The sequence below is a fragment of the Aplidium turbinatum genome, chromosome 12, assembly GCF_918807975.1.
Source record: "Aplidium turbinatum chromosome 12, kaAplTurb1.1, whole genome shotgun sequence".
NCBI classification, from domain to species: domain Eukaryota; kingdom Metazoa; phylum Chordata; class Ascidiacea; order Aplousobranchia; family Polyclinidae; genus Aplidium; species Aplidium turbinatum.
Window position 1 is genome coordinate 13,742,220 of NC_137483.1, and position 24,627 is coordinate 13,766,846.

The 24,627-nt window shown below is 37.3% G+C and overlaps 2 protein-coding genes across 2 annotated transcripts; one reads left to right on the plus strand and one right to left on the minus strand.

Moving 5' to 3' along the window:
- Nucleotides 1-1,122: 1,122 nt before the first annotated feature.
- LOC145780991 (sorting and assembly machinery component 50 homolog A-like) lies at nt 1,123-2,647 on the plus strand. Its single transcript, XM_082592683.1, has one exon. It carries the CDS (start codon nt 1,138-1,140, stop codon nt 2,515-2,517), a length of 1,380 nt encoding a protein of 459 aa, XP_082448809.1. The 5' UTR covers nt 1,123-1,137; the 3' UTR covers nt 2,518-2,647.
- An 11,251-nt stretch (nt 2,648-13,898) lies between these two features.
- Nucleotides 13,899-15,349, minus strand: LOC145781314 (uncharacterized). Its single transcript, XM_082593091.1, has 2 exons — nt 15,236-15,349; nt 13,899-14,837 (listed from the first exon to the last, which is right to left on the minus strand). The coding sequence occupies exons 1-2, from the start codon at nt 15,291-15,293 to the stop codon at nt 14,332-14,334; spliced, it is 564 nt and encodes a 187-aa protein (XP_082449217.1). The 5' UTR covers nt 15,294-15,349; the 3' UTR covers nt 13,899-14,331.
- Between the last annotated feature and the right edge of the window lie 9,278 nt (nt 15,350-24,627).

Consider the following 24,627-nt stretch of genomic DNA (forward strand, 5'->3'; position numbering starts at 1 on the left):
CGCGATTTACGTTTCTTTTAACTAATCTGTGGAAGCAATTTCAGAATCGCTACTCTGTTTTGGGTTTTTGTGTAGCTGAGTTTTTTGTGTTCTTTATTTTTAGCCGCAGTTTTTGCCCGTTTGTGTGTAACAGCTACCTTTAATAAGTTAATAGCTGTTTATCTGCTAATAAATTTCTTACAAATATTACCCTGAAAGTGTTTCCAGAAAGCGCTATAATCCATTATTTGAGTGTAATTTTGCTAAAATTTTCCGGGGGAGCATGCCCCCAGACCCCCCCTAGAATACGTGTGCCTTCGGCACGCTCTAACCCTTACCAGCTTTATTGCTTCCCTTGCTTAACCCACCAGGATACGCTACTGCACATCAGGTAACGATGTCTTAAATCAAACACTTCGTCACTCTCTTCAATTCATCAAATATTTGGCCCCCCCCCAAATTTTTTTTCTGGCTACGCCACTGTGTATATACTGTAATTAATTAATTAATTTAGCAATGTTTACATCATTCTTAACTATGCAGTCGAAGGCACTGGCTGTTAACATAGGAATAGATGTATTGTAACATCTATTTAAATTTGAGTATGCCGGCCACTCCATCGAGTGAGTAACATAGCCTGTTTGCACTTATCTTAGGGTATTTGTTACTAAAGTTACTTTATCTACTTTTAAAGCGTAAATATAACGACAATTGAATCCATAATAATAGTCCGAACACCAATAGGTTATCTATTCTTGTAACGTGATTTATGTTATTTAATAATTGATTGATTCAGGTCCATGATCAGTTGATCACCAGCATTATTACATTATTTTGTTAAATTTTTTTACTAATTTCAAAACATAACTTGATCAATCCAAATTGAAAAGGTTATTAGAACCAGCAAAGTTATACATGGTTTAATAGTTAATATATAATACATTATATACTGATACTGTATATGAAAATGGCAGTTTTTGTGAAACTTGGCAAATGGCAATCTATATATTTTTCCTGTGTTTTATGTATTAAAACGCTGGATCCTGTTGCAATTAGGAGGAACCATCCAGATCAAGCAGATTTTTTTATAGCTTATGTTTAGCTTCTTGTTTTTACTTGGAAACACTTTTATGTTTCAGAATTAGTATGTAATGAATTATGTCTGTTACTCACACTAGAGATATACCCAGAGAACACAATGAAATTTTTCTTGAGAACAAGAACATAGTTGTCGAGAAGGTTCATGTCACTGGTATCAAGAAAACTAAAGCTGATTACATCGTAGACAATGTGACACCAGTATTTGACTGTGATACATTTTTATCAGCTTACAAGTCTGCCCAAGAATGTCGCCAGCAGTTGCTTTCGAAAGGTCTTTTTCAAAGTGTTGAGGTTTACCTGGATACTACTGAAGCTTATGGAGGCAACCTTAGTAATGGCATTCAAGTTATGTTTAAGGTCAAAGAGCGTGGATTGCTATGTGGGGAAGTGAGGACAGAAATGTCCAATCAGGATAGGCCTCGGTGGGTGATGAGAATTTTGTCTCCTAACGTCTTTGGTCGTGGAGAAACTCTTTCAGGCTCACTGTCACATTCATTGTCCAGCAACAAATCGTTTTCCGGCTTATACCGCCCGTCTGACTTCAGCACAACCTTTTCAAAACCGTATTTGAATGGTAGTAAGTTTCAACTTTCATTGTTACAAGAGCAACAAGATGCCTTTTGGTCATCGACTACTCAAATTTCTCGTGGGTTGCTTGCTGGTTACGGATTTCAAATGCTTGGAAATCAACACAATCTTGAGTGGCTTTGCCAGTGGCGTGAGCTTATAGCTGATAAGGCTGCTTCCTTTGAAGTTCGTAAGCAGATGGGTCACTCACTGAAATCATCTTTGTCTCATTCTTTGGTAGTAGATAAAACCGATAACCCTGTTCTCCCGAGTTCGGGCTTGTATTTCAAACTTTCTGAAGAATTTGCGGGATTAGGTGGAGATGTAAGATTCGCAAAAGAAGTCATCGAAACCAGTATTCACACCACGTTTCTGCGCAAAATAACGTTTGGATTAGGTTTGCAAGGGGGCATTTTGCTTCCTTTTCCTCGTAAAAAAGACTCCAACATTTGTGACAAGTTTTTCATCGGTGGTCCTTTATCCCTTCGTGGATTTGAAACCAACTGTGCTGGAACGGCAGATTCTGGCAGTTTTTTAGGCTCAACTGCGTTTTGGGTAGTTGGTGGTCATGTCTACACGCCCCTACCGTTTTGTTGGTCGAAATTCGGCCAAGGTTCTTGGGTAGACAATATTCGTTTGCATGGGTTTGTAACTGGCGGTAATTCGTTTGATTTCAAGCTTGCAAATTCATTATCAGGGAACCTTTTAGCAGCCCGTCGCAACATTCGCTTATCATACGGCGCTGGAATTGTGTTTAAGTTTATGAATGCTGCGCGATTTGAGTTAAATTTTTGTGTGCCGTTACGTGCTCAAACAGGTGACCGCCTTTGCAATGGCTTCCAATTTGGCATAGGCGTTACTTCTGTGTGAAAGAGTGATTACAAACCGTTGTGTGTGCCACTGATGTCTTTCTTGCATAACAGTAAACTGTGCCATCTCAGAAAGAATGTGTGGCGAAAGTAATCATACAGTGTTGTTTAATAAAAGCAGTTTCCCATTACTGAAGTGATCTGTGTTGTTCTTTTATGTCAAAGTCCCAGCGTGGATCGTATTCTGTTCAAAACCGATCAAGAATACAGTCTGTGTTTTGGCTAAGCAATACGAATTTTGACTTTTGTGGTTACCCGTTCATTCTGGTAGAGTTTCAGCTTGAGCAGCGCATTTCAGGACTGATCTCCATTCAGCGGCACAAAGTGAATGGAATAATTCCCCGGCAATAACACTTCAACAACAAGCGGAAGGTTCACTCTGTTAATCTCGGTGACCGGGCCTTTGTCAGTGGTTCAAAGACTCCACAAATATAAGAAGCTGTTAGCATTAAGCTTTCAAAGAAGCTTTCCCAGTCCGAGGATGACCATCATGTCCATTAATAATTTCTTACTACAAACCATTAGTCTGAAGTTTGAACTTTTGATGCTACCCCGTAACATCGCATAGATCAACATTGCGTTTAAATGTGTCAGGTTCTCTCTACCTTAATGCCGATGAAAGCTAATTAATTTGCGATGGGACAAATTGTGGCAGATGACGCATAAATGAGAGTGGAAAAAATATTACAGCAGAGCTTTTCTCCCAACATACAATAGGGACCTGATCTGCAGGTCATTTAAGCTACACCGTATTAATAAGCAAATCGGGCTTCGTTTTGCGTCCATTGCTATTGGAAGCAGCAAAGGGACATACAATCATCGAGTCACCTGGTCCCAGTATTTTTCACGCCATCAAGTGTCTCGTCGAGACACAGCCACGTGACCACAAACGGTGTCAAACCGACGCCTTTTCCAGTCTAGTGCAGACGTTCTCGCCACGCAGCTTCTTGTTCAGTTCCGACTTCCAAGAGCTGTTTCCTGGAAGATTGATCATGGAAAATAATAAAATAGAAATCTTCACCAAATAAAGCATTAAAAAGCAAAACCAAATTTCGTCTTAAAAAAAAATTTAAAGGCCCACTTAAACCCAGGCTATTCGCCAAAGTATTTACAATATGGACAGTAAGGGAACGTTCAAATATTACGTAACGCCTTTGAGGGGGAGGGGGGGTTTATGCAAAGCGTTACGTTAGCGTCACATCGGGGGGAGGGGGTTCAAGCAAAACGTTACGTAACGCTTTCGAGTACGGAATGGTAGTTTTTTGTGCTGAATTCGTAGTGAAAAAGCGTTACATGGGGGAGGAGGGGATTGAAAAAAGCGTTACGTTGGCGTTACATGGGGGAGGGGGGGGTCAAAAATTCGGAAAAAAAGCGTTACGTAATATTTGAACGTTCCCTAACCTACATTAAACTTAGATCTAATCATGAGAGGCTTTTTATATTGAAAAAAAATTTTTCACTAAGATTTTTTCACTGTCTAATTTAAATGTAGGCTATATTGGGAAGTCATCGTGCTACCTGTGTTCGACACAAGATGTTTCTTTTTTTGCAATACTGAAATATTTCTATGTTAGTACCGTATTTATATTTAAGAAATATTTCTATCTTCAAAACGTTGGTTGAAGAAGCAACCAATGCCGTACTTCAAGATTTGTACAACAGCAATGTTACTGCCTCCTGAATAGACTACAAACATAGCTAGGCCAACGAGTAGCCTACTAGGGCAGTTGAGAAGGTAAGTTGGCTCATGTACCAACCGATGAGAAGCTCGTGACCTCAAATTAGATACCGTACGTAGACTAGGCCCAGTGGCGTACGCAGGATTTTCTCAAGGGGGGGGGCCATTGAGAGTAGCGTAGCTAGGAATTTTGAAAGGGGGGTTTTTGACGACTGGCGGGCGAAGCCCGTCGGCGCTTTCTCTTAAGAGGACACCCAGCGGCGGGGAGTCTGGGGGGCCTCCCCCAGAAAATTTTGAAAAATTACTTTGAATTTGGTGCATTCTGAGAGCATTTTCAACAAAAATGTGGGTATGAATATTCCTGTAAAATGGTGCTGTCAGGTGGCATAGCAAAAGGATAAGATCATGTTTTCTTCGGCATTTTTCGGAAATAAAGCTAAGACTCAATGTTTTCTTGTTGTTAATTCCTGGCTGAGATGTTTGAATGTTTGGTATTGGCAAAACTCGCTCTTTTAATGCAGTTTTGTTTAAAATTAGGCAATTTTTTTTTAGACTGAAAGCATCATTCCCAAGCATAAAGAGACTGGAAGCATCATTCTCAATATCGTGACGTCACACGCGTGCCAAAGTGGGGTTGTAACCCCCAACCCCCCCCTCCGCCCTTTGGCTACGCCACTGGCCATTGATATCCCAGACGTCTTCATGATATCCCAGTATGGTTTTAGTTTAGACTTTATCCATTTCTCTCTCACTAATCACTATAATAGGCTTACAGAACACTATGCTACATTGGCATACCTAGGGTGGGGTAGGTGGATTGGGCCCTGTATTTCGCATTGGCTTAGTCTATAAAACAACATTGTTACAGTGATTGCTTTGACAAAGCAATGCAAAACATATTAAATGCCTTAATCTACGTCGTTAACTACTAAACCATTTTTAAGGGGTGGGCCATGGCCCAATGGCCCCCCCCCCTGCGTACGCCACTGACTAGGCCTACTTATAAAAGAAAGAAAAATATTACCTCAAGACAGTGGCGGATTCAGAACGTAATTTATGGGTGGGCCTAGGAAATATCTTAGTGGGCTTTCACCAATAATGCCACAGCGGGCCAGCTTACAAAAACTTAGTGTTACCGGAGCTTCTACACAAGGCGGAGTCTTCTAGGTTTCGAGTTAAAAAAGTTGATTATATCATCATAATCCGAACTGTCAATGAGTTGTCTTTCAAAAGACAAAAGTGTCAAGTTGTTAAGGCGTCCAGTGAGCATGGATGATCTCAAGCGCGTTTGGATCCTGTTTGTTGAGGAGAAAAGTCTCTCAACTCTGCAGGACGTGGAAGGCAGTGTTATGATGGTCCTTAAAACACTGTTCATGGTCGGGAAAATGTCAGCACGACAGCTGTCCAGTACTTCCATTAATCTAGAAAAGTTTTCCCGATCCATTTTCCGTCTGCTGTGTTGAATGAATACAGCATGTTCAGCTTCTGCGATCTGAATGCTATACAGTGCACACGGACCATTTAGAATGCTTTTTTTTTCGCCAAAAGTGGCAGATCCAGATCCGAAAGAGGCCGCTGCTCTCATTAATTGTTACGTGTTGTCCATAAAGCGGCAGCTTAACTCCGTTATCTGCCTGTCAAGAATACAGTTCCATAGCGCCCTTAAATCCTCATTGCTTTTGACAGCCGACGTTTTTCCCAGCGTTGTGGTGACAACAGACTTGTGAAACTTCGAAGGCAGCTTGCGTTCACGAGAAGCAACCACGTCCCAGTTAGTTATCTCATGTTTTACCATCAGTACTTCTGTCAGTTTGAGCACGTCACCAAAGTCATCCTTCGAATCCTCGCGGAAAGTTGCATATTATGTAGCTTTCAGTGTTTCAATCAGTGATATACAGTCTGTCACACAAATAGTTGAGCTCTGCAGGCCCTTGGTGGCAAAATCGCTGTTTTCAAACAGTTTGCAAAAGTTCACAAGCATAAAAACGACCTTTTTTGTTTTCATCTGCTGCAGGAGCTGCTCTGCTTCTATTTTCGATTGTCCCCTGGTTTCAGAAAAGTCAACCATAGCTTCCAGTTACACATGTGACACTCATGCCTCCAGAGCTCATGTGACACCAGGTGGAGTTCAAAATCAGGGTCAGTGCATAAGATATTGCAGTTGCTTGATGTCACATGAGCGCTCCAGCTCCATAGTCTGACTGACGGCTAGGATGCATTTCCTTTTGTATCTCCATCAAGCGAGAGTGCTGGTGGGTCCCGGTGAAAAAGCTGTGTACTTGATTAACAATGTCAAAAAAAGTGCTCACATGTCCGGACGATTTAGCAGCGGTGCAAAGCACAAAGTTAAGCCGATGCGAGTTGCAGTGTACATAGATGGCTTTTGGAAATGTTTCTTTCAAAATAACCTGAACCCTTCCCGTGTGCCCCGACATGACCGATGCTCCATCGAAACAGAATCCGACACAGAGAGCAGGATACAATTCTAGTGGTTGAAGTACCTCCAGAATTTTCTCTGATAGGCCTATTCCTTTTTTTCATGAATCTGTATATCTGATTTTGGGTGGGCCCACTGTCAATCTGGGTGGGCCTGTACCAATCAGGCCCACCCGGTAGATCCGCCCCTGCCTCAAGAAAGGAGAAAAAATAACCTTATTTGCCGATCTGAATTAGTAATAGTAGGTTACACAATTAATAAGCTTATAACATAGCCTATAATTCACAAACATAGAGAAACGCTTAGTAGGCTATTAAACACTAGGCTACAATCTGATTAACCAGGAGCAGCGAAAGACCATTTAGAGGAGGTAGTTTTCCACCACAAAAAGGGTTATCTCTGAAAACAATCATTTTGAATCGATACGAACGTTTTAGGCTATCCTCAATCTCAATCTTTCCTCAAACTCCATAAACTACGTGGTGTTTTATCTAAGATTTCAGAGTTCAGACCTCGTAAAGATTATCAGCTAAAATTATCCCAGGTCCGAAAGCAGGTTATCCCATGGCAACGCTACTGAGGCCTACTGCAATGTCATGATTCATAATAATAATAATGAAGTCATCATTAAAGCAGTAAACAAATGTAGCCTAAACAAAACAATCAAACTTAAATAGCAACCTTTCCGTTAACAAGGATTTTTTCCAAAAACTACTTATTGTAGCCTATGATTTTTGATTTTTCTTCGGCGAATGCAGGGATATTAGAACAATTGTTGTAGATATCCCTGGGCGAATGTTTGACGAAATACTTCGAGAATTGTTTACGGATTTACATGACCAGTAGGTCCAACGGTAGTTTTGACACTAAACCTATGTGTGTCAACCGAAGTAGGCTTACAGGAGCCTATATAGTCTCATCCAATCAGGCCTACATTAGTTGTGTTTTTTTTTCTGCAATGTTTGGTAGGCCTATTTAGCGTATTTTTTATACTTGGAGAAATCTTCATAAGCCTGCTTTTAAAGTGGCGACAAAAGGAAAAGGATAGTTCCTTAACATCTACCCTCGGTAGATGGTGCTGCTACGCCACTGTTGCTATAGTCATCACAAAAAAATTTGCAAAGGCATAAAGGTTACCACAATGGGACACTTTCTGACTTGTAAATTTTATTCTGAACTTGACGTTATTAACAGCTAGGCTACAGTACCGCAATAAACAAACCAAACGTAGCCTACACTCTCAACGAAACGTTATAATTATTCTATTATCAAGACCTGTGGCCACATACATCAGTTCAGTTCAGTTGTTTTTATTTCTGACCATCATATCAAAATAATACACGTCAGCATAGCAAAGGTCGAGAAAAGGGTAGAAGCGACAAAACGCGAACGTTAAAACGTGCTTGTGACCGAAGTAAGTAATTGAGTTGAAAGAAATTTGGCACGGTCGCAACACCTTCAGAAACACATTTTCGCAACACATTATACTCTTGTAGCCTACAAATAAGTTAGGAATATTCGTGATTCTGCAATTTGGTATGCTATAGTCTTCGTTACGAATAAAACGCACTAATATTTGTAAAATATTTTTCTTTGTAAGAATATTTTGTTTTGTTCGTTAAAAATCGTTTTGTTTTTAGAGTAAAATAAAAGTAGATTCTTTGTTTGGCTATTCTCCTGTTTCGAGGGAAATAACTAACTTAAAGAAACCGTCCGAATTACAAATGTAATTTTATACAAAAATCTTCAACAAAGGCTATAGCTGCAGTTTGCGATTAGCATGCTTTTTCAGAACGGGAACAGAAATATGTAGGCCTTTGCATGTCAGCATTTGTCTTTGTCTGCGTTGTCCTTTTGTTCCTAAAATGAATCAATCTGTCGAAAAGTCACTGAATCTTAAAATGCACGCGTGACCTTTTCATCCGCAACCAGTCTAATGGAAAAGATTAATTTGAAATGTTCTTTGTTCGCTTATATTGTAGGCCTACTAAATACCCTTTTCCATCCGATGTCGTAAAATACCTAACGTTGATTAAAAAAATGAAATTTAACATAAAAAGCTTAGAAATGTTTTAGAAAAAAAAATTGCAATGCTATCTGTCAAAGGAAAATCGATTCCCACAGTTTAAAGTCGTGTACCAAACGTAATGGCGTTTTAGTTCGTGCTTATATGGTAATGATATAACTATCTGCCAAACTACTCTCATTGGCTGCTGAGCTGAAAGCGATAGTGTTGTTGTGTAGTTGTGCAAGCAGGACAAGAAGTTTTATTTCAGCTCTACCACAAAAGAAGAAAAAAAAAGAGTTTATTATGACTTTGAACTTTTCATTGGCAAAAAATAAAAGCATGTTGGCTAGAATAGCAAAAGGAAAAGAATCAAACCCATGCAAATATACTGAAGGAACGGGTACGTTAGCTTACCAATTCAATGGACAAAGTGTCGAAAAACAAAAAGAACCCAGAGAACGTGTCAAATCAGGACCACTAGCGATGGTAATGCTCTAAATATTAACAAAAAGTAGTATGATAAAATTCTCTTACTGATTTCTTGTTAGTCGACTTAGCTTTATCAAAGGGCATTTAATAGACTAATCAAGATCTAATTACCACCAAAACCTTTTTCAATGACAATTGAGGTATGTTTTTTTAATTCTGCCTATACTGTAGTTCAGTTGTTGTCCATCTATCTCACCCTTGTGTTTGCCAAGATGTAAGTCTAACATGTCTTCAAGGTTTATGGCAGTTACCATAAGAAAAGTTTAAACATTGATTTTGCACATTTTGAGACTTCTTTTTTGAGTTTAGCAATTTATAATGTTTCAAGTTAATTTTTTCGAGTAGTTCGCACTAAAACATAATCAAGTAGCCTACTAGCTTACAGTCCTGATCTAAGGCAATCGAATAAGCTTGATTGTATTGGTTCAAGGAAAGCGTTTTTCCCCAAGGTAAACTAGCATGTTTTTCCAGCAAAAATCTATTTCAAAGTTTAATTTTGTGGGCTGTGGCTCTCTTTGAAGTTTTTTGTTGTATGATCTCAAAAGTCCCTTTTTCTCAGGGACGTACGCATAAAAAATGTTGAAAATTGGATAAGTTAGTAGGCTATTCATCTTTTATAAACTATTTTTAAGTTTTCTTTGCCAGTATACATAGCCTGTTAAAGTTTGAATTCAAGCAAAATTAATTCCTCAGTTTGGTTTTGTTTTAAAAATCAAAACTATTTCGATTTGTTTCACGCATGTGTGCCTGCCTAGATGTAGCATCTCATTTTTTAGCAGCCTGCAAGTTATTGCACAGTATTGTTGAATTTATTTCTTTAGGTCTAGGCCAGTTGATTATTGTTTTTTTCCTGACGAGAACTCCACCAAAGGCCTTCGAAATTGTTTTAATGTTTGTGTTCCAGACAATTGTTCACTTAATCAAACGTCATATAAAAACCGTTCAGGTCTACTGAATCTTAGCGTATTACGTCATGGAATTTTTCCTAAAAATGAGCCAAAATTGCACCATCGTTCGTAAGACTTGTGTCAAACCTGTTTAAACATGAAACATGGCATCACCACCTTTGAACACCTGTTTGAATTGCGTGACAATGTCTTTGACTATTACGTCACAGTACTGCGTACGTGAGTTTGAGATATTGATATCTATTCTGGTCATTCGTAAAATTGTTGCTTGAAGTTAGTCGCAAATTTAACTGTTTCGCTTAGTGCTGCTAGCTGGACAAAATTTCCGTCTTTTATCCAAGTAATCTGTTCTGTAGTGACAAGTTTTAGTGGTGTATCGCGTTGCACCCCATTTTCGACAGCTTTGAGGCTATTTTTACAGAAATACAATTCTCGAATAGACGTTTCCTGAAGAGTGTTTCTTTTCGGTCATTACATACAGACGAACGGATCTGGGAATCTTATGTTACAATTTTCCCACGAAGAGATTATGGTTTACCGCTGTGACCAGTTTGTTCCATCATGATGGAAGTAATCATATTTATCCCAATTCGTTTGGTGTCAATCATTTTCTGTCTATAAAGTAGCAAATGATTTTATTTTAAAGTTCCTTAATTGCTATTTCATGCAAAGTTGCAAAGTAAAGTTTGTTATTGAATAAATGATCAGAAAGTTAGCTGTAACATCTAATAAGGTCTCCAATATGACATACTACCTCACACATCACAGATGCACCAGTGTTTTAGCCACAAGAATTTCCTCGTCGTCAAATGTTTTGCAGCCTACACTGATTGGTTTGAATGTTACAATTACCTTCAAAAATTTGATAAAACTTTTAAGTGAGTGAAAAAATCAATACTGCAATCATAGTCGTGATGTGTGCCGTAATTTTAAAAACTTTAACAAAGTCCGCCCCGATAGCTCAGTTGGTTAGCACGTGACTTCGTCAACGAAGAAGCTTCAAGATCAAGCGGCGCTGGTTCGAGTCTCGGGGTGTGCGCTTGGGCAACGCAGTCTAAGGACTGCTCTCCATTCAGCGGCACCTAATAGATGAAATAATTCCCCGGCAACAACACTTCAACAATCGGAAACTTCACTCTGTCAATCTCGGTAACCGGCACTGCGTTAAAAGCCTCCATCAAGTATGCGAAACTACCAAGAATAACCTATCTATAAGGCTTTGTCAGTCCGAGGATAAAGATTCAAAACCAACCAACCAAGGTTAGAAAAGTTCAAACACTCGACGTGTCGTCTACTTCTTCAATAGAAAGCATGGTATCTTGCCTGGGACGCCGAAATAGACAAAGGCTGAAATAAATTACGTTGATTTAATTTTAATGATTGGGAAGTTTGATTCAATAAGTGTTGGTCTCTTGCAGAGCTTATCTACACAACAAACCAACTGCTCTTTACATTGAATTGTACTAAGTAAAAAACGGTTGATTTGCTGTCTGGATAATTCGTCCTTTTTCCATCAATTTTTCATCTTTAGACGTTGATTGATGTAAAAAAGACAAAGTTTGCAAGTTTGGTTGCATGAAATCTTATCCATTCCGCCCAGGCCCGTTTAATATCGCTTTCGTTCAGTGAAATATGAATATCCTTAGTGTCTTTAACGTTTTGTTACAGTGAACTTGTGTTCAACCATAGAAGAGGATATGCCTGGCAATTAAAAGTTAATTCAAATTGAATTTGTTCTATTATACAGTACTTGCTTTTACTTCTACGCTCAAAATACTTTTTTTCCTTTTGGGAATTGAACAATACAGAAAGGGGGGTACACCGGTAGGCTACACGTTATAGCTACTGCGACAGTAAACTACCACATGGAGTCTTTGCAATAGATTATACATTCATATTAAGTAAGGTAAGACCAAGTGAGTTAGTAGCTGATCATTCTTATTTTGCAGGTGCAAGTGTGTCAAGAAAATCCAAGAATACGCCCTTCTTTATGCAGCATGATAATATTCACAACGGCTATAACGATTATGGCAATTTGCTTTCACTTTTATTTAAACCGTTACTTTTTCCTTGCTCTGTCAGTTTTAGCGGCATTAGTATTGGCATTGGTCATATCAACTTTTTGCTTTTGCCTAAAGTTTCGTTCGATAAAGCGCTGTGATAATTCCAATCAAGAACATCTACCAAAGAAAGACTTTGTTCATGCCGATCTCAAGGTCTTTGATGATCCGCTACTGCGCAAAGGAAATACACACCTGTACTACAGGTGCTGCGATGAAACTTTTCAGTTGCTTTCACAAACTCAGCAATCTCGTGACAACGTAAGACAACTAATGCAATCGAAGCGATGTACTTATAATGTGTTGCGCTGTTCTTTTCGTTCAGGAATCCCAGAAGAATGACTGTAAGTTCAAGCCTATTGATATTGCTGCTTAGATTGTTTGGTGTCGTTTGGTTTTATCGTGTTTGCTCAAACTTGTTATTAACCAGGGCTGTGAAGTAGTGCAAATAATTAGCGACTCCAATTCCTCGGTTTGTAACTGATCAACTCCGACACCGGCTTCAGTGTGACCAAATTTTTGAGAGTTGCCAGATAAAAATTTGGCATCGCCATAAGCTTTTAAACAATAGAAAATTTAAAAAGGCCGACAACACGCCTGCCTTTGCATTCAAGGAAGACTGCAGTAGATTCTGGAGTATCCCAAGTGTAGATGGAGTTTTGTTAGCCCTCTTCTACCAAAGAGATCTCATTTTGCCAATTCGCCATTAACCAAAGGAAATGTGAAAATGCAAAACAATGCTCCCTTCGCGTGCGTCACTTGTCACTAATAATTTCAATAAAATTTGTGAGCATACGAAACTACCTGGTTTTCAATTGATACAGTCGCTAGGTATCGCTGTTAGTTTAATGTCATACCATGCCAAAAGTTTGTAAAAGAAAAATTTCTACTATTTGCAACACGGGTTCAAATCATCTGGATAGTGCTCTTGTAGGCTACTGAAAACAGACGCCATTTTATATTTTTAATGCAAGACGACAAAATCAAAACAAAAGAAATAAAATGTAAAGCGCTTCGCCTTCGCTTATAGACATGTTGAATCAACCTGCTGAAGCATTTATAAACAGTCTTTGCAAAAAAATTCTTTGTGAACATTTCAGACAAAGTAGGTGTTGAGTAAGTTGCATTAAGCAACATTTTTTTACCGTTTTTAATTCGTTTCTTTTATGTTCAAAGATTGTTTAGCTTACATTGATACCCGGGAACAAGTATATATTTTAGATTGATTTTCACATCATTTTGTTACAGCTTGCTACATAACATAGACTAGTTTAATTTGATATCATTTTATCAAATTTCTGCTTTTGTTTTATTTATGTGACGTTTTGGGCTACCCCAATGATTCCATTAAAATTATGGGTAGTGAAATTTTTAAAGGATACCACTTTATAGAAACTACAGTTGAAAACTACTTCATAGAAACATAAAGTTGACAAGCAAATACGGTTTTGATACCCCACAAACATAAAAAAAAGTAGTTTCAAAACTTAGATAGATACAAATCTATCCACAGCCAGACTGCCTGCTCAGCTCTTGGTAACATTTTAGACTGTTGGCATACTAAAGTAAAACCATAGAGGTAAAACTATCCCCTCAACTGAACACTTATTTTATTAGCTTTTTTTTCGAAAACTTAATTCATGTTTTTTACCTTTGTATTTCGATTGCAAAATGAAACAAAGTTTTAGACATGGAAAAGAGGCTGGTTTCTGAGCAATCTCAACCTTACAGTTTGCACTAATAACATATAGCTGCTGCTAAACTCCATAGGCCTATATCTCATGAAGACATCCAAGTAGTTTCAAAACGAATTTATTTGGGTTGAGTAGAAAGTTCTCAGCGATAAAAGTAATTTCGCTATTTAGCATCAAAACACGCATTTTGAATTCTCATAACACTCCCGTGAGTCTTCGTGTTTCACTTTCGTTCCAAGCTCACAAGAAACAATAATTTATTGGATTTCGAAGCGAAACTCAGATAAGGGAATTTTATGCAGAAACAACGGTTTGTTTCTGTGTAGAAAATTGTTCATGAATTTTCAGTTTCAAGCAACAGAATAAAGAATTGCAGTCACTGCAAGTAAAAAACAACAAAAAGCAATGTTTTACATATTGTGAGCTTCACGGTGTGAAAATTGAAAAGTTTGCAACACACTGAACAAAATAAAACATACTTAAATAATTTTACTTGAAAATAATAAATACAGCAAATAAAACAAAAATTCAAATAAAAGTATTAAATATTAAATTCGCACAGTGGATGCGTATAAAGAAATCCTTCACAAGGCACATTATAAAGTCCCGCGCGTTCTCGAATGTCCGGCGTAGCAGGTTGCCATAGTGATGCAACAACACAAGTCGCGTTCTTCCCAAACAAAATGTCCGTCGGAAACCGAACCCTTCTTCCCGCCACGCGCATGGGCAAAGGCACCAGCCAATGGGGGTGCTCGTTGACAACTCTATTCTCGTATTCCACGTGTCTGGTCCCATCGACCCATTTTCCCTGAACCCAGGCGGTCGGCACTCCGTTTGATTCGGATTTTTCTTCTTGGTATTTAGTGTTGAAGAAATCGATCGCCAGTTTCATCTTGTGCCGAGAGTCGAGGACTGCCAATTTCCCTCCAAATTTCGTTGCGCAGTAATCTCTTGCGCCGCTGTACCGGAACATAACTTCGTGGTCGTTGACGTATTTAAAACACGAACCGCTGGTTGAAAAGTCACAATCTTTCGAAGAATCTGAAACTAAATATAAAAATATGATTAATAAATGTTTTTAATAAGACAAAAAGTTTTCAATATAGTTAGTAACTTATAATCGTATCTCAGTTTCCAAATTTACTACAACATTTAGTTTCAACAAGGAAAAGAACGTTAGATTATGTATCTTTTATCTTTACGCAAAAATATGCAAAAAAACAATTACAAATAATTATTAAATTTTAATAAGTTATCAAATTTTTAAACTGAAACTTAATAGTTTAATGCAAAGGTACTTTCTATAGTTTCATCACAAAAAACTTCTTCAAATTTAAAGTCGCCTCAGATTCTTTTCTATTGGATGTCAAATGATTATTTATTGATAATTATATTCAATAGCTAATTAACAAATAGTTATGATTGTGAGCGATTGAATATCTTACCTGGTGCTGAAGAAATGGTTTCAATGGTCAAAAGGACAAAAAGAAATATTTTCTGCATGTTTGAATTTTGTATCACACAGTTGTTTAAAAATGTTTTTAGAATTTGTTATATCTGTAACAAAAAATTATAGATTTGGTCATAAAATATTGACCTCAAGAAATCCTGCCTGACCAATTTTACACCTGACAGAAAAAGTTTTCCGTAACAACAAAACTTCTTGTCTGATTCAACGCTAATCTCATCCTGGTAGCGATCTATCGTTTATGTAGTTTAAACGTAATGCTTTTAGCATCGCCGCAAGAGCTTGATGGTCCTTCAGGTGGAAGGTCCCAAAACGAAATGATAAACTTTTTGAAAAACTGTGCGTTTTATAGTGGATGAGCTCGCTGCTGATAGGATGACTGACAGCCTTATTAGGTGACTTTTGCGTGGGGCAAATTTTTCGTCTAAAATATGCCAGTCGCACAGGAATGTGTGCGTCTAATACAAATATTTGCCATAGTTGATGAATGATCGTATCAGTAATTTATACTTTAAAAGAATACGTTGGATAATAGGCTTAATTTTGCGTACATACGGATTAACATGGTGTAGTTTACTGTAAGGTGAAAGTGGTAGGCTATGTTTCGCATCTGCAAGCATCAATCAGTTCAAAATTTCGTAATAAAATGTTCTTTCTTTTTAAACTATATTCTGACATGACGCGCTTCAGGGAGAAATTTGAATAAACTGAGCATTTGTGTTCTTTATCTTTTGGCTTTATTTTTAATTTAAGAATTTTTACGACCAGCCTGTGTCGATAACTGTCGATTAAGCTTTAATCGTATAGCTTATTATTTCAAAAGTGCAGACTTTGATTATAAAAATAAAACTCACAACACGGCAATAATATTTTTTCTTGGCTTGTTGCCGCGTCGTCAGCATGGCATACATTTTTCCACAAAAACGAAAAATTTTCTTTGGTAAAAAAAAAATTACAGAGAAGATGATACTCGCCATAAAATCATCCAACAATTTTGCAGGAAAAATAACTGTCACAAAAATGTCATGGAAGAACAAAAAAGGAAATTCCGTTTTAGTTTCACAGTAGTTTAATGTATTTAAGAAGAAACACGAAACTTTATATTTGACTTCGCAAAAAATTACAACTGAATCACCGGAAACTTGATCAATTTTGTGATAGGGGGACAACACGTCAGCACATTTACGTCACACCTCCGACAATAGAACCTTTACTAAACTAAATTTATTCTGCAAAAGGGCTTTTACATGAAATTCTAGAAGAAATTGTTTCAGGATGTTAACAAACATGTTTGCTTCACACTTTAAGCCACTTAGTCTCTACCTTAAAAGGTCATGATTTGAAGATCAATACAAGAACAAGATTTATCAGTGATTTTGATGCTTTAATTAATTGCACCTTGAATGACATGTTAGTGTCACTCCAAGCTCAGCGCCACTTCAGTCCAGTCCACTAACCGCACATTTATTTACAGAACAGTGATAAGAGCATTGATAAAAGCAGAAAACACAAAGTAAAGCAAAAGTAGTCAAGATTTTTATTCTGGCCTAATCTGACGTGGACAGTTTCTTTTAATAGAAGTATAATTATCATTCAGTTATACTTTCGAAATTCTAAAATCTAATTTCAGCATGGAAAGACCTATACTTAAGAGCTCCACTAAATGGCTTGTTTGGAATAAAGGAGGCTAAAGATTTAACTGTATAGCCTACTACAGATAAAATGAAGATTTATCTGATAGAGAAAGTTCTATTTCTAAAATTAGATATATTTTCTTACGAAAAGCGATTCTCTGAAATCTTGTAATACTTGATTATGTCTAGCTACACTAATATGCTTTTAAAAATACACTTTGATGTGCAACAAGAAAACTAAAGTAGCCTCTAGCCTACCATGTGTAAACTTTACAGTATTTCATTATTTGTTCTTATTTGCTTTAAAACTTTTCAAGTAAAAAATACTCTCCACACTGCAATAGAATTGCAAAATAAGGTTGAGATTTTGAAGCTAAAGTATAATTTTGGGTATTTACTCTAAATATAATTTTGGAGTTTTCGTGCTTGAATAAAAAATATTTACAAATGTGACATACTCACTAGAGAACTATTGCGTTTCCATTTAGTTTTGTTATGCATCAAAAACGAGACAAACAAAAATCTCAAAACAAAAAAAACGGCATAAAATTCTAAGCAGGGCTTCTTGTGCAATATTCTTTTAAGATTCATGAATTACCGAAGTCACGAAATAGAAATACATACATTTCAAACTAAAACAAATTTGTTTTGCCACGAAATTTTTTTGTCTATATTCCTGTTTGTTTTAAATCAAGTTTCTCAGTGTGACGTTACATTTCGCCTTCGGCCTTAAGCTAATGTAAGTTAAATTATTTTCAAAACCTTTGTAGGCCTACAATATTCTTAGCCTTCTTTTCCACATACGTTTTCCGGGAGTTAAAGTCAAGCAATCCAAAGATTAAAATGATTGAGATTTAAAAAAATAAGCTTAATTGAAATCGTAAGATTTCGGGATTGAAAACTTTCATGATTGTAATTCTTTCGACAACCTTGACTGTTCGACATTCTGAGGCAATAAATGGAATTGTACTAACTGTAGCGTCCTTGTAAATCAGGGGCGGTTCCAATAAGTCGCTTAAAGGGGGGGGGGCAATTTCAATAAAACGCAAAGTCTGTGTAGGTCTACACCCGCTTTGCAAACACACCGTGAATACAGTTACTTTTCTATGTTTTAGGGAGGGATCGCTCCAATCGCTTCTCTTGGATCCACCACTGTTTTAAATACAAAGCTTTGTTACATCTAAAAATGCTTTTCGTTTTAAAACTGAGTTTATCATTGACGTTTGGTTGAATTTAAAAGTTCAACGAAGCGTAATCTCTTAAAAAAATTCCACATCAAATAAAAATTTATGACAAATGTTTATTTTCTTCCAACCAGTTGTTTACCTGGGCTATACTACCAACCAACAATATTTGCGTGAATAACTTTTCAATGATTTCAATTTTATGAAAAATCAGCTTTAAGCCACACTTTCAGTACCGAATAAGGCCATTTAACTTGCTAATGTTGGTTCAAAGTTGTCCTTACCTTGACTCAATAAAACATACGATTGGACACGGTTTTCCCACCATGTTGAACTGCTTATCTTGGCATCAAAGTCTAAATTGAGCAAAATATTTGTTTACCGCATCAGCAGAATGATTGAATTATTTATTCTCAGTGTTATATTATGTTTTCTCGGGAAAATGTTTGTCTTGTTTTAAAATTTTTTTACCGTTTTTTTTTTAGGTCTGTGTGTATAAATGTAACAACAAAGTTGCCAAGACTAAATAATGTTTCAAATTTTTAAATTACGAAGCATCATGTTTATCATTGAGAAGTCGAATGTATTATTCTTACTGAATTAAATCAGCCAATAGCAGGAAATTCATTAAATTAAAACTTTATTTAACGCTTATCCGGTAAAGGCTTTCAAATATTAAAGATAATACATTCTGTTTGACAATGCTTTTATTAAAGAAGCCACACGTGTGTGAAAAAAAGATTTGAATCATATTAATTTCACTTAATTTAACGTAGGTTGCTTTTTTTTAAAACTAATTATAAATTACGTTACAGCCAAAATGCGAATAATTGCGAGTGAATTCTAGAAGGTTTAGGTTTGCTTGTACAATGTGATGGAGAGGTTACGATAAGGTTACGACAATTAAACATGTCAATCAAAAGGCTTGAACTTACAAAACCAGAAGAAAATTTTGTGAGGCAAGTGGCTCCGCAGGTCGCGAGTTTGCGGTCAAACTTGTTTAAATCTTGTAACATTTACCAAATAATTGCTCTCCAATACTATTTGCTTGGTAATATGGCAACTTGAGATTAGATCTGAAAATAGCATCGATGTATTAACTGTCTCAACACTTTAAATATATTTTCAAGAAATCAGAGTAACCTCGCTGAGTGAGAGGACAGAATGAGGGAAATTCTTTGCTATAAATAGTAATCAATTCGTACCACTTGCCATTTATTTGTACCACCTTCGATTAAAGTGTTTACGCTATCGTTCCCTGGCTCGACACCTCAGTAAGTCTGCGAGGGTGTGGTAATGTAACATAGCTGGTACGCACCATTGTGTCAATTTAAGCGACTTTGTACTTGACATCAAAAACCTGATAAGGTTTATCTTTTTAGAAAAAACACACACTAAAAAACAGAGTCATGTTTTGGTCTTCAGAATTAGGTAGCCTACGAATTTTGGTCTTCACACAATCACCCCTCTCATGGAATTTGAAAAGATAATTTGGGCTCGGAATACCTATATGATCTCCCCGAGTACCCCAAACAAGATATCGGTATAAACAGGAATACAACGCATCTCTTAAGAAATGCCCTAGGAGGAGACATAGGCCTACTATTAAAATTATGGAGGAAACAGGTATTAAAAGTTGTCTAAAAAAAAGGAGTTAATGCGAAAGCACTAGAGCAATAGCAAAAAATAAGAGGCGTTTTACTCAACTGCTGACATGTAGGCGAAACTCATCCAAAATTCAAGTTTAACATTAGCGTTTGGCTCTCTTGTCAAGGCTATTGCTCCCTAATACATTCAAGGATGGCCATGAATTTCGGTTGAGTTTATTCCTTTAACACAGTCTACACACAGAGCTGTTAGCGTCTTGGCCTTTGCAGCATTAGCCTACCACAAAGCTTTGGAGTCTTAGGCCGACCACAATCCTTTTCGTTTTGCGACCGAAACTTTAGTGTCTGGTTCTGAATCTGGTTCTGGTTTGATGAGGCAATCTTCAGAACTGTTAGGATTGCTCGTAAACCTCTGAAACGTCAATGATAGCTCTTTAACTTAATTGCACTTTTGAACTGCTGTAGGTTTAGTCTGGCATACAATCTTAATTAAAATAAGCTGGCTACTCGACGGATTAGTGTTTCGGAAATTTTACGTTCAGAAATAAAACATTGCATTAGCGTTCACCGGTTTAATTTCTTACATCTAAGAATTTTTTATTAAATATCTTTTCTACTCTTTTAAAATTCTTCAAAAACGTAGCGAATGACTTTGACATTATCAAAAATTCTCAATACTATGGTGCTGACGCATATGTACCAGTATGATGTAACTTTTCATCATAACTCGTTGCTTAATTATCCGTTACCATGGGTTAAATGTTTACAAACCAAATATCAGTTTCAAGAATGCTTTTGTGTGTGTGCGAAATTATTGAGTTCTCAATGTGATCAGTATTTGCCTGTCTCGTTTACTAAGAAGAAAGTTTTGTTGCGTAACGACTTCATAAAAATTGGCCTTTTGTTACGGGGGTAGCAGATGACTTCATTTTTTTTTGTGCAATCAAACTTTAACAAAACGTAAATCAGTACAAAAATGGAAAATTTTTTCATTTTTGTCAAAAAAAAACAAGCCTATCTTTTAAGCTTAAAATCTGTTACTTTGGAGAGTAATCCTTCATTTAAAAGTCAATGAATCATCATCGCATGAAGCAATGACGTTTGATGTAACCGTTCGGCATTTCAATGTATGAGCATTGAGCATATTGGATCGAAAAGTAAATATGTAATCTGATCAAATTTCATGCCGGATAGTGCCGAGCCCCAGTCCAAAAATGCACAAAAGTAACATTTTTTTTGGTAAGGTGGCAACACTTTTATTAAAAACCAGTTTTGATTTTTGAAGTTCCCTAATTGGCAATTTTTACAAATATACGAAAGTTTCCGCACCAATCAATTCTAAGTATGACCCATGGTATGACTATGACTCCTACGATACGTAAGCCATTACAAATAAAAATGTCGTCACGCTCAAGATTAGCAAAGAGATCTTATTGAGAAACGATAACATTTCGATGTGGAACGTCGCAATTTTTTGCTTGATCATAATGACTATATTCAGTTAGTATAATGTTCTAGAGTTAAGTAGTGTATTTTAAAATACCTCAAATGATGCGTGACAATGTCTAATCCAAGAAATTATCGAATCAGCTTGCGCATTGTTTGTTTGTAATTTGAAACTAGTGGCGTACGTAAATAGGAAAGTTAAATTGCCCTTCTCAATCTTTTTAACATCATATCGTGAAAACCTTAAATAGTTTAGCCTTTTGTGTAATGTTTATCACAGACATAGTCACGGAGGCAAGGCCTCATTTAACAGATTTCCACTGGTAGGGCATAGTTATCTGTAATTGTTATAGCAGGGGGGCTTCGCCCCTCAGACTCCCCATCTCTGTGCTGAATTCTCTGATGTATAATTCACATGATAAGCTGTGTTATTTCATTGTTTCCAATTTTTTTCTATGATACCGTTAACGTTCATTTGAAACCCGCCATGAACATAATTATTGCGTTTTACGTGCAGTCCCATGAAATATATTGTTAGTGTATGTATGTGGTAGTGACAGGGGCGTAGCCTGCACAAAATTTTGGAAGGGGGAAAATAAACACTAATGCACATGTCAGTGCACCAGGCAACAAGTTGGCGCAGCAGCCAGAGGAGGTATGGGGGGCCTTCCCAAGAAAAAAATATCTGAAAAGTAAAATTGCGCATTCTGAGAGCACTTTCAGAATAATTAATCGAACTAAAACGCTGTCAAATTGCCTCTTTTGATCCCCCACTGACTACGCTTTTAGCTGGTGCCGACAGACCATCAGTTTCTTCAGTGATGCTGTTAGATTTATTTCTTAGGCTACATTACCAATTTCCTGAAGTAAATTTTTCGTGGTGTCTCTATATTTTGTTGTCTGGGGTAGAATCTCGCTTTTGACCTGAAATGCCTCTCAGAAAATTTTCATAAATTGTATTTTGTTTTTTCTCAAAAAGTTTTTTCTCTGTTTCGAAAACTTCATTCTTTCTCGATCTTTTCGAGTCACGTGACTATATATAATCAGAAATTTTTTTTGATTGAAATAAAACAATATAAAATCCAAACAAAAAAAACAAAAATATTTTGCAAAATATTTTGCACTTTGCAATTCAATTTTACTTCAGCAATCTCCAGAAAATTGCATTGCAAAAAGTGAATAAAATTGTAATTAAACGTGTTAGCCTATTGTTTCATGCAGTGGCGTACGCAGGATTTTTTTAAGAAAGGGGGGGGAGGAGCATTCAATTTTTTTTTAATCGAAGCAAAAACGAATTGAAAAAAACGCCCATTTGCCAATTTAACCAATAAGTCATTTTGTGTGAGATTATAGCCTACCATACTCAGCTTGCATTGACGATAATTTTTTTAGTTTGCAGCAGCTAGTTTACTCGTTTGGATAAACGTTTTAAAAACTTTTGTGATAAGTAAAAATTGTAATAGTTTGATTAACAGGCAATATCCCTAGATTAAAGCATAAATCGAACCTCTCTGTGAAAGTTTAAATATCGAATGCAATTTATTACTGTACTTTAAACAAAAACTATCGCACTCTAAACATATACAACGAAAAAGAAGGCCTACCCTACAGGACCGTGTGAGCACAATCCACCCACTCCTCCATCAGAAATTTACTTATACCAACTTTACAAATTTGCCTCTACTTTTTAGTACGGTATCTAAAATGTTTTTCAAACCATAGATTGTGAATTTGCATCAAAAACATCAGACTGACTCCACAATCTGATGGGAGTTCATTTTTGACTACATAACAATGCAAAGTGCTATTAAGTTTAACTAAAATAACTTAAAGATTTTATAAAACCGTGTTTTGGCGACGTGGAGTGTCTTTCTGTATGCAAGCCCACCCCCTCCTAAAAAGTTTTTGAATTACAGTAAAAAAAATCATCTCTAATGCAAAAGTATACGCCGGATAATTCCTGTCAACGCTTCTGGGTGCTATTTTATTGAACATCTTTGTCATTTCACGAGCATTTAATTTTGGATAAGTCTCATGCTATCAACCGTTGAAAGACATTTTCCAAGAAATCGAGAGCGTAGTATTATTTCTTCGATAAACGCCAAGAAAATAGCATAGATTTACTAGTTTTGCTGATGTAAATGGGTCATTTCAAATGATGATCAACAATACAAAGCCGATGGATGCAGCCTAAGCTATAGAATGTCGAGTTTTTGTAGCGGTAGGCTATTGTCACATTGTTTATAAAAAACTGTCGAAAAACGCAGCACAATTAAATATGAATATGGGCGGGGCCCTAAACAGATATGTGGGTTCACTAACAGGGGTTTTGGAAACGGTAAATAGGACCTTGCTTGGTTTAAGCTACTGTACTAATGTTTACAACATTTTTTCAATTCAAATAGCCAAAAAGAACGATATGTTTCTCGGCAGCCGATTTGTAGCAAGAATTGACAGCGATAGACACCGTGTTTCGCCCATGAGGCTGGGCTCGTCAGTATCGCACCACTAGTGTTAAACTGTTTTATTTGCATCAACAGCGCACGGGTACAAATAATTGACACGGCGAGAGAGCACAAACAAACATAGCCAGGTCGAAGACTTTAGAAAACCGGCCTGCCACACCCCGCGGCGGCGGGGAGCGGCGTGATTTAGGGGTGACGATGCACCCGGAAGGATAAGTCCACCAGCTTAGGTCGCGGGGGCCAGGCTGGGGAGTCGAGGTACCTGTGGAGGGAGAGTGTGGATCGAAAACGTTACATGACCCGTCCGCAAATTTAGAATGGCGGAGCGGGCCAGGGAGACAGGCTCTTTCTGCATTGCCCAGAACTGCCACAATGATATTCGACCACCGCTTTACCAGTCAGTTTAACTCTTATCTTTGTGGAAACAAAGAAAGAGCCAACAAAACCAGCAGGCGCCAGGGCAGAGGACATGTGAAGAGAGGGGCGTTCTTCCGTGTCTATCGCTGTCAATTCTTGCTACAAATCGGCTGCCGAGAAACATATCGTTGATTGGAAAGTCTGAATGGCTTGCGTGGAAGCTACACCGTTATGGTTAGCGAATCGCAGCTGCTCGCTGTACTAGCGAGTGCTCAGCCTTGTGCTGATAGCCGGGAAGAACGCCCCTCTCTTCACAAGCCAAAAAGAACGTTAAACAAATTGCAACGATTGAGTACTTAAACAGTCGTGTATCTTCTGGGTGCGAGGGGCTTTTAATACGGCCCTGCTACCCAAGACCACTGTCGAACAATAACACGTTTGCATTACATCAGGGGTGTCCAAAGTCCGGCCGCGGTACGTTTTTGTATTTTTGATCTCGCTCAAATTATAAACAAACAAAAATAGGCCTACAACCAAACTAAACATGCATCAAACTTCATTATTTTAGTAAGCCTGTTGTTTATGAGATTGTGGGCTATTGTGTGTTGTTACGCGAATATAAACAAAATAAAATGACTATTGATTTTTTCGATCAAAAAAATGAAAATCTTTTGAC

Bases quoted from the DNA above. Each gene is read 5' to 3' on its own strand.
- LOC145780991 (XM_082592683.1), top strand. From the start codon at position 1,138: ATGTCTGTTACTCACACTAGAGATATACCCAGAGAACACAATGAAATT.
- LOC145781314 (XM_082593091.1), bottom strand. From the start codon at position 15,293: ATGCAGAAAATATTTCTTTTTGTCCTTTTGACCATTGAAACCATTTCT. The intron at 14,838-15,235 runs GTAAGATATTCA...TTTTATATTTAG, and splicing joins AACCATTTCTTCAGCACCAG to TTTCAGATTCTTCGAAAGAT.